The 10,657-nt window shown below is 39.3% G+C and overlaps 2 protein-coding genes across 2 annotated transcripts; both read left to right on the forward strand.

Annotated features, from left to right (window-relative positions):
* Nucleotides 1–727: 727 nt before the first annotated feature.
* On the forward strand, nucleotides 728–1,722 carry LOC106340924 (RING-H2 finger protein ATL40-like). The gene has a single exon (XM_013779752.1). It carries the CDS (start codon nucleotides 835–837, stop codon nucleotides 1,480–1,482), a length of 648 nt encoding a protein of 215 aa, XP_013635206.1. The 5' UTR covers nucleotides 728–834; the 3' UTR covers nucleotides 1,483–1,722.
* A 1,448-nt stretch (nucleotides 1,723–3,170) lies between these two features.
* Nucleotides 3,171–4,437, forward strand: LOC106339335 (RING-H2 finger protein ATL40-like). The gene has a single exon (XM_013778126.1). It carries the CDS (start codon nucleotides 3,380–3,382, stop codon nucleotides 4,031–4,033), a length of 654 nt encoding a protein of 217 aa, XP_013633580.1. The 5' UTR covers nucleotides 3,171–3,379; the 3' UTR covers nucleotides 4,034–4,437.
* Nucleotides 4,438–10,657: the final 6,220 nt, after the last annotated feature.

Raw genomic sequence — 10,657 nt, forward strand, 5'->3', positions numbered from 1 at the left:
ATTAATTTAACTGGAAAAGACAAGCATTAAAATAGGTAGGTTTATTTAATGACATTAAATTTAAATTTGATTAAGTAAAACTCATTAATTTAACTGGAAAAGACAAGCATTAAAATAGGTAGGTTTATTTAATGACATTAAATTTAAATTTGATTAAGTAAAACTCATTAATTTAACTGGAAAAGACAAGCATTAAAATAGGTAGGTTTATTTAATGACATTAAATTTAAATTTGATTAAGTAAAAATTATTAATTTAACTGGAAAAGACAAGCATTAAAATAGGTAGGTTTATTTAATGACATTAAATTTAAATTTGATTAAGTAAAACTCATTAATTTAACTGGAAAAGACAAGCATTAAAATAGATAGTTTAATTTAATTTTCACTGGCATGGAAGTTTCCGTGTAAATAAATTAGAAAACTTATGAGTATTTTTTAATGGTTACTTCTATTTTAATAATATAGATTCCAATATACTGTCGACATGTTATGTAATTGCAATCCTAAACTAAATTTTATAGACTTGATATGAATTTTTAAGTTAAAACAAATCCGAGTAAAGTCAACGATGGCCCTTGGGTTACTGATAGCATCTGATAATTCTGTCGTAGTACCGCCTGTTTTCCCCCAACACAAATCATTATTCTAATGTATTTAAGAATATGATTAAAAAGTCTCAAAATCATAAAAAGTCTTGCATAAAAAATACAATTTAATTACACAACTAAGATCTCTTCAATCTCCCCATCACTTGTTATTAACATATACCTACACCAGTTTCTGTTGCTGTTACATTTCTTTTGTATTCATCGAAACAAACAAACGGATCATTATGAGCTCTGACAGAAACAGTGATCATGTAATCGAACCCGACCGTTTGTTCTGGCAAAACACGGCTTCTTACAATGGCAGCAGCAAGATTTTACTCGTAACCATCGTAGCTTTCTCTATTATTATCATCATCGTCTTTACTTATCATCTATACGAAAGATTCATCCTCCGCCGCCGTAGATCCACCTTCCAAGGCCGCTCTTTCACAGTTGTTACTCAGCCGCCCAAACGTGGCCTCGGCAAAGTTGCCATTGCTTCTCTCCCTACATTTGTGGTTGGAGTCAACGGTGATGACGTACCAGCTACGGAATGTGCGGTGTGCCTAGCCTTGTTGGAGGAGAAAGATACGGCGAGGATGTTACCGAACTGCAAGCATGTTTTCCATATGACATGCGTTGACACATGGCTCACCACACACTCTACTTGCCCCATTTGTAGAACTGAAGTCGAGCCGAGTCAAAGGCTTGAGCCTGAGCCAAGAGAAGGGCCAGTTGGTGACGGTGCATCTTCCTCGGAGTACAAGAGTAGCGGGTCAACGGTTGTGCGGTTAGATTCGTTTCGGAGGATTTTGACAAGGGAAAGATCTTTGGACAGGAACGATCATTCTCGCGTTGACCAAGATCGTGTAGTAGATCTTGAAAGACAATGAATAATAAGTACTCTTGTTCACGTTACAATAGTACTCTTGTTCTTTTATAATTTCAATCTTCTTACTAAAATCTTTTGTATGTTACTGTACAAAATACACATTAGTTCAAAAAGCTAGTGTTTTAACGTGTGAAAAGAAAATAATAAGTGTTGAACTTGTAAAATATAATTCAGACAACTTGAGCCGTGCTAAAGAACTTTCAAAGCATTGGCTTGGGCAGCATTTTTTTTTATGATTGTAGAGCAGCAAATAATATTTACCTTTTATTATTTATGTCTTCAAAATATGGTATTGTGTATATTTTATAAAGTATTACAATAAAGTATTTTTTTATGATTCTAGACCACTATTAATATCCTTAGATCAATTTTTATATTATTATTATAATTGTAAACAAATTGGTGACCGAAAATTAATAGTAAATATTCCATTTGTTTCATATTAAGTGTTATTCTACCAATTTTTTATTATATAAAAAGTGTCACTTTAAAATTTTAATATAAATTTTGATTACTTTCAGCTTAAAATTAAATACAAAGTGCATTAATCTTATAAATATATAGTTCTATTTATCTCAAATATTATTAGTAAATATGTGTAATTAATAGAAACTTAATTACATTTCATTCACTTTCTTAATCTGTGTGAAAAATGTCAAAGTAACATTTATTTAGAAATGAAATGAGTATTGTTTAGAAAAATTCCCTAGAATAGCTATTTTTAAGTTTTTTATCACAAAATAGCCCTCAATGAAAAAATAACCAATTTCTTTTTTGTTAAAGAATAAAAATATATTTATACCCTAGGATTAACTAATCTATACTTAGGGTTTAAAGTTAAGATGTTGAGTTTTGATGATAGGGTTTCAAATTAAAAAAAAAAAAAAATAAAAAAAAAACTATTTTAGTCATTTTCTTTATTGAAAGCTATTTTTCTGACAAAAACTTAAAAATAACTATTTGAGAGAATTGTCATATTGTTTTTAAGTTAAAAGATGATATTTTGTGTGTTACAGTTTTTTTCTTACAATTTAAACATAACAATAACAATAATTTTTTGGCTAAAATTTTATAAAATTTTTATATCATAAAAATATTGTTTCATTGTAAAACAATTTAATAAAAGATTAAAAATATTTGTTTCATGCCTAGGGCATGAAATTTGCCAGGCACGCTCTGCAGACAACTTTGTAATAGTTTTTTCAATGTGTGTCTACATCGACAACTCTTATTTAAGTCAAACTATGTGGTTGCCACACGTTTAAATTTTAATTTTCTTTCTGGCGATAGACATTCTGTTGGAGTTAAACCTTGAAACTCAATACATTCTACATTATTTCTGGTCATATATTGTGATATGTGAATATCGTTTTTGTTGACGAAAACCTATCATCTTTAAATATTACTGAATGCAATATTATTTCATTAAATGTAGCAATTTGTGTACATTGTACTTCTCATCTATTGATCAATAAAACATAGTAACTTTTGATCATTTCTTCTTGCTTTACTGCATAACTTTTCTGTTTTCTAGTTATACAAAGAATCTTTGATTTATTTTACCGTAACATTTTATATCAACTGCAACCCTAACTAAATTGCATAGACTTGATTGGAATTTATAAGTTAAATAAATCTGAGTAAAGTCAACTACGGCCATAGGATTGCTGATAGTATCTGATAAATTCTGTCGAAGTACTGCCTGTTTCCCCCATCCACCAATCATATAGTAAGACTAAAGAATATAATAAGAAGGTGACAAAATCATCAAAATGTTTACGTATCATAATTTAACTACACAGCTAAGATCTCTTCAATCTCCCCCATCACACTTGTTATTAACATATTTGTGTTGCCCCACTTCTTCATACTCATCGAAGAAATAACAAAATATCATCATGAGCTCTGACAACATAAATAATGATCACGGAACCGATCCCGACTTCTGGCAAAACGCGGCTTCTTACCATGGCAGCAGCAAGATTTTAATTGTCATCATCCTTGTTTTCTCTATTTTCATCCTCGTAGTCTGCGCTTATCATCTATACCCAAGATTCGTTCTCCGCGGCGGCCGTAGATCCACCTTCCAAGGCCACTCTCTCACCCTTGTTACTCAGCCGCCCAAACATGGCCTCGACATAGTTGTCATTGATTCTCTTCCTACATTCGTGGTTGGAGTCAACGGTGATCATGACGTCTCGGCGACGACGGAATGTGCGGTGTGTCTAGCCTTGTTGGAAGAGAAAGATACGGCGAGGATGTTACCGAACTGCAAACACGTTTTCCACGTGACATGCGTTGACACATGGCTCGCAACGCACTCCACTTGTCCCATTTGTAGAACTGATGTCGAGCCGAGTCATAGACTTGAGCCTGAGCCAAGAGAAGGGCCAGTTGGTGATGGTGCATCTTCGTCGGATTACAAGAGTGGCGGGTCAACGGTTGTGCGGTTAGATTCGTTTCGGAGGATTTTGACAAGGGAAAGATCTTCGGACAGGAACGATCATTCTCGCGTTGACCAAGATCGTGTATTAGATCTTGAAAGACAATGAATAATAGTACTCTTGCTCACGTACGATATTACTTTTGTTCCTTTATAGTTTTCTGTGCAGAGGTGTATTTCCGTAAGCGTAGGAAGAAGATCAATGCCGTGGGGCTTACGGGTGAAGAAGAGTTGTTGGAAGAAGAGAATGAGAGCAAAGCCTCGGAGGAGAAGAGAGGGTTTGAAGAGGAATAAAATCAGTCGAGCAAAGCCTAGGAGAGAAAGAGAGGCTTTGCGAGTCACGTATCCTTAGTGATACTTATCTATAAATAACAAGAATAAGAGTCATGGGTTTTCCATGTTTTGTGTGACGTAAGAAGTGACGTATGTGTCCTTCAGGTGATCGTTCGTGATCATCGTCGTTATCTTCTTTACGTGTAATCAGTCTCGTACTTGGATCGGAGAAAGTAATAGAAATGTATTATTCAGTAAATGTTGAGTGATACATAGAGTGGTGTGAGTACAAGGTTACGATCTCGTACTTAACAAATTGGTGCGTTTGTGACTCGATCGAAAGCTCGCTGTGTCACCCATGGCGGATTCAAATCCTTTCTCAGATGCTTACAACGTTCGTATTGGAGATCAAGAGCTTGCGTTCATCCGTACGGAGTGAGAACGTTTAGCGAAGAACGCCGAGGAGATGTTGGCTCGTTTTGGTGTGATCGAGAAGCGTCTCGCGACGTCCGATTCTCGTTTTGATGCGATGGATCGTCGTTTCGATCAACTTACGATGATCCTAACGCGTATGGAGAATAACCAGATCACCGATAAGGCACAAGGCAAGGCGGTGGCGTCGCCTAGTGATTCTCCGGGCCCGGCAATGTTTTCGTCTTCACGGTCGGCGCCGGAGCTACATCCATCGGGATTCGGGGTTCCTCCGTCGGTGTTTGAGAATCGTGAGGGCCTACTGAAGAAGCTCGAGATGCCGGTGTTTTCGGGGGAGAATCCTTTTGGTTGGATTGCTCAGGTGGAGCGTTATTTTCGGATTGGGCAGTTTCATGGTTTGGAGAGGTTACAAATGGTCTCGTTGAGCCTTGCAGGTCATGTGTTGAACTGGTTTAACGGGGAGATGGAGCATGATCCTTTTACTGATTGGCATCAGTTTAAGCGGAGGTTGGTTTCTCGTTTCCGTCAGAGGATTGAGGATGAACCAGGCAAACGTTTGTTCTCTATTCGTCAGACGGGGACGATTGCTGAATATGTTAATGAGTTTGGGAAGCTTCGTTCGATTGTTACTGGAGTTGATGAGCAAAATCTGGTTCACGTCTTCTTCAACGGGTTGAAACCAGAAATGCAAGAAGTTATTAAGATGAAAGAACCTAAGGGTCGTCTTACTGAGCATATTGCGGCGGTGATTGGTATGGAGGGGAGTGCTTTCTGCACCTCTATTAGCCTGGCGGTTCAGAGTAAAGGGGGAACGTCTCGTGGTTCTACAACTCAGAGTGCTCAAGGGTTCAGTTCTGCGTCTCAGTCAGGCTTCAAAGGAGGCCATTCCTCTGGTCATGTGACTGGTGGTTCTTTCCGCCCTCGTTTAAAGTATACATCGTCTGAACTGGATGCTATACGCCGTGATAACATCTGTTTTAAGTGTCGGGGACCCTATTCAAAGACTCATGTCTGTCCTAAGAAGGAGTTGCACATTTTAACTGTGATCAATGGCTACGAAGTGGAGATCTTGGATGAGGGTACAATGAGCAATGAGCAGGCCTGGGGGTTAGGTGATGATACAGAACGTATGGAGCTTTCTTTGAATGCTTTTCTCGGCATTGACACTCCTACTACGACTAAACTGATGGGAGTGCTGGGGAATACGAGCGTTGTGGTGCTGATTGATAGTGGGGCCACCCACAACTTTTTGGCTCCTCGAGTGGTTCAAGCAGCGAAGTTACCATTTTCCAACGATCGATGTTTTCAGGTGCTCTTGGGCACATGGGTGACAGTGGAGTCTATGGGTGTCTGTCAGGCAGTTACTTTCTCACTTCAAGACATTTTCTTTACCAGTGATTTCGTGTCTTTGGAGTTGAGTAAAGTGGATGTTGTGTTGGGGATTCAATGGTTGAGGACTTTTAAGAGTGGTCATTTAAACATCAGGGCAAGCTCGTTACCTTGCGTGGAGACTCTTCTTTGCACTGCGTGACGGTTGCGCATCAGGCTCTCATGGTTTCAGAATTTGAGGATGCTTTGGAATTGGGGACTGCAGAGGCGGCAGATACGGTTACGGTTCCGGAGATTCAACGTGTGTTGGCTGAATTTTCGGATGTGTTTGAGGTACATGTGGGTTTACCGCCTATCAGAAACCGCGAGCATGCCATCAACTTACAACCTGGAGTAACAGCGATATCAGTACGACTGTATCGTTACCCGCACGCAAGTAAGGAAGCAATGGAAACAATGGTGACCGAGATGCTTGACAGTGGTATCATACGCTCGCGCAAGAGCCCTTTTTCAAGCCCGGTGCTGTTGGTTCGCAAGAAGGATAAGACGTGGCGTTTTTGTGTTGATTATCGGGCTGTGAACAGAGTTACAATCCCCGATAAATATCTTATTCCGATGATAGATCAACTCTTGGATGAACTCCACGGGGCCTGCGCGTTCTCCAAGATTGACTTGCGTTCCGGGTATCATCAGATTAGGATGCGTAAAGAAGACATTCCTAAGACTGTTTTTCGTATTCATGAAGGCCATTATGAGTTTTTAGTCATGCCTTTCGGCTTGACTAATGCTCCAGCTACTTTTCAGTCATTGATGAATGAGATTTTTCGTCCTCACTTGCGGAAGTTCGTCTTGGTCTCTTTGACGACATCTTGGTCTACAGCTCGTCACTGGAGCAACATAGGGAACATTTGGCTTCAATACTACTATTGTTACGCCAGCATTCCTTGTATGCGAATAAGAAGAAGTGCTCCTTTGGTCAGCGACAGATTGACTACCTTGGTCATATCATCTCAGAATAGGGTGTTTCTACTGACCCGTCCAAGACTGCAGCAATGAGACAATGGCCTACTCCTCGGTTTATTAAGGAACTGCATGGTTTCCTCGGTTAACGGGCTATTATCGCAGCTATGTTAAGAATTATGGCATCATCGCTCGCCCTCTGACGTCGCTTATGCGTAAGGACAGTTCAGTTGGTCACCTGAAGCCCAACGTGCGTTTGACGACTTGAAGCATGCGATGTCAACAACACCAGTTCTGGCCTTACCAGATTTTCTCAAGTATTCATTGTGGAGACCGACGCCTTGGGTTTTGGCTTAGGAGCGGTGCTTATGCAGAACCAACGTCCCATTGCTTATTTTAGCCACAACCTAACACCTCGGGAGCAACTGAAACCCATTTACGAACGCGAGCTCATGGCCATCGTGTTTGCGGTTCTTAAATGGAAGCACTACCTCACTGGTAGGCGCTTTGTGGTCCATACCGATCAGCACAGTCTGAAGTTCTTGCTTGAACAGCGTGAGATATCAATGGAGTACCAGCGCTGGTTAACACGTTTGATGAGATTCCAGTTTGACATTATCTACAAGCCTGGTATTGAAAATAAAGCAGTTGACGGTCTTTCGCGACAGATGCAGGATTCTGTTCTGGAGGCCAGCTCTACATGGTTCGCACTTATGGTTCCGTCTGTTGTGCAACTGCAAGACATCTATGCAGAGATTGAGCAGGATGAGCACATTCAAAACATATTCCTCAAACTGTGGCCGTATCGCCTGATCGTTTTTGCTCAAGGCTCAGACGTCTATGAAGAAGTCGGCTGATCAGCATCGTCGCGGTCTCTCCTTTGAGGTGGGTGATTCGGTATTCCTCAAACTGTGGCCGTATCGCCAGTCTTCTGTGGCCAAACGTCTGTGTCAGAAATAGGCCGCGAAATTCTACAGTCCATTTGAGGTGCTCGAGAGGATTGGGAAGGTGGCTTATCGCCTTAAGTTACCAAAGGTGTCAAAAATTCACCTTGTTTTCCACATATCTCAGCTCAAACCAGTGATTGGTACACCTCCTCAGGTCACCCCCTTACCATAGTCTTTCGCGACTACAGGAGAATTGGTAGTCCGTCCTGAAGCTGTACTCGACACACATTACACGCCATCTGGGTGTTTGAAGGTATTGATACAGTGGACAGGTCTTCCGAATCACGAGTCTACTTGGAATCTTGAGGACAAGCTGCGTTTCGTTGGGCGGGATATTGATACGTTGCAGCAGGTGTATTTCCGTAAGCGTGGGAAGAAGATCAATGTCGTGGGGCTTACGGGTGAAGAAGAGTTGTTGGAAGAAGAGAAGGAGAGCAAAGCCTCGGAGGAGAAGAGAGGGTTTGAAGAGGAAGAAGATAAGTTGAGCAAAGCCTAGAAGAGAAAGAGAGGCTTTGCGAGTCACGTATCCTTAGTGATACTGATATCTTGCATAATTACATTGTTTTTATTATCTTTTCTTTTGCATATTGGTCTTTCGGAATAGCATTGACGCATGTTTAGGTTGCATTTCCATGCATTAGTCATTATCAGGTGCTGGAGTGAGTTTCATGATGAACTATGTGTTCCAAGGAGTGTTTTGATGCCAAAAGAATGAAAATGAGTCGTTGAAGGCTCCTAGCGGCCAGGCGTAGCGGCAAAATCTGGTCGCTACATAAGATAGAGTTGAGGCGCCTTCTACAGCGGCCAGCCGTTCAAGACTTCGAAAAATCTCTCAAGTATCCTAGCGGCCACACGTAGCGGGCATGGCAAGTCGCTACAGCGCAAGCGCCTTCTGCAGCGGCCAGCCGTAGCAACCTCACGAGGTCGCTATGGGTTCAAGACTTCGAAAAAGTATCCTAGCGGCCACACGTAGCGGGCATGGCAAGTCGCTACAGGCGTAGCGACCTCTGGTAGCGACCTTTTCTGGTCGCTACGGAGAAAATATCTATGTTTTTATGGGTCAACCCAGGCTTGTTGGGTTAACCCAGCTCGAGTTTTAGTTTTCTATAACTACTTTTTAGACCAAAATTTGGGAAATGGAGTTTTTTTAAGAAAGAACACAAGAACTCTTTAGAGAGAAAAACTTGAATCTTTAGTTTCTTTTCTTCTTATTCTCTTGAATTTGCTTGCCTATCTTGATTACTAATCATGATTAACACCAAATCATCTTTGATTCTTGGGTTTATCATGAAGAGTAGTGAGTAGTTACCCTTGGATTCATGGGTTAAGGAAGATTAGGGTGATTAAGTGTAGATCTAGGGTGTTTTGTTGTAGATCCTTCTTATTCCTTGCTAGTAGGGTGATCTAAATGCTATTTTAGAGTTGGCCTCTCTAAAGTTGAGCTCTAGACATTTCATACCTGAAAAGTGTTGATGAAATGTCTGATCCAACTCTCCTAAGCTTTTAAAGCCCTTTACCAAAGAGATTTGTTGTTAAAGGTGTTAAAATGGCTTTTAGACTTGATTTTAATGATTGCTTAGATGATATTCAACCAAAGAGATTTGATGCTTGAGTTATCTTTGTGAATGAACATCCATCTAGAGATAGAGTTTGTTTAGGAGTGTGTCTAAGCCTAAGGTCGATAGATTGATTGAAAGGTACCACCTTTAGATTGAAACTTGATCACCCAAGGTCAATTCCCTTAGCCCATGGGTTCTCCCATCTCATAAAACAAAAGAAAGCTTGTTCTTATTTGCATTTTAGTAGCATTTTAGTCCAAAAACATCTTATCACTTGATTGCACTTAGATTGAGTATGAACTTGTATTCTCTTTGATTCAAAATTCTTAGAAATGGATTGACATCTTAAGTACTACTTTGATTTGAAACATTGGACCCGAGAAAAGTCCATATCAGATACTTATCTATAAATAACAAGATTAAGAGTCATGGGTTTTCCATGTTTTGTGTGACGTAAGAAATGATGTATGTGTCCTTCAGGTGATCGTTTGTGATCATCGTCGTTATCTTCTTTACGTGTAATCAGTCTCGTACTTGGATCGGAGAAAGTAATAGAAATGTACTATTCACTAAACGTCGAGTGATACATAGAGTGGTGTGAGTACAAGGTTACGATCTCGTACTTAACATTTTCTTACTAAAATCTTTTGTATGTTACTGTACAAGATACACATTATTGAAAAAGCCGTTGTTGATTAACGTGTGAAAAGAAGAAAATAAAAAGTGTTGAACTTGTAAAATACAATTCAGACAACTTTGTAATATTTTTTCAATGTGTGTCTACATCGAAGACTTATTCAAGTCAAACTATATATGTGCTAGCCAGAAGCTACACGTATACTCACACGTTTACACTTTTAATTTTCTTCCTGATCATGGACATTTCACATTATATTCGAGTCATATATTGGGATAAACTTGAATTTGTTATAAATTAAGCATTGAAATAATCCTCCACTTCTTTACCAAACTCAAGCACAAGAGTTTATGATCATGGACATCTCACTCTTTTGTACACCATAAACAAGAACAAGAGTTTATGATCAAAGAACCATTACATCTTCTTCTTCCTTATAATAAACTATCTCCCTCATATTAGTGTTATTTGCTTTTTACAGGTATTAAATTCTACTCTTATTTAAATTTCTCGATACTATAAATTATAAGTTATTTTATAACACGTTATCAGCACGATCACTCTGCAATTCGGTAAAATTTATTTGTATCATTTAT

The sequence above is a fragment of the Brassica oleracea genome, chromosome C4, assembly GCF_000695525.1.
Source record: "Brassica oleracea var. oleracea cultivar TO1000 chromosome C4, BOL, whole genome shotgun sequence".
Classification (NCBI taxonomy): Eukaryota; Viridiplantae; Streptophyta; class Magnoliopsida; order Brassicales; family Brassicaceae; genus Brassica; species Brassica oleracea.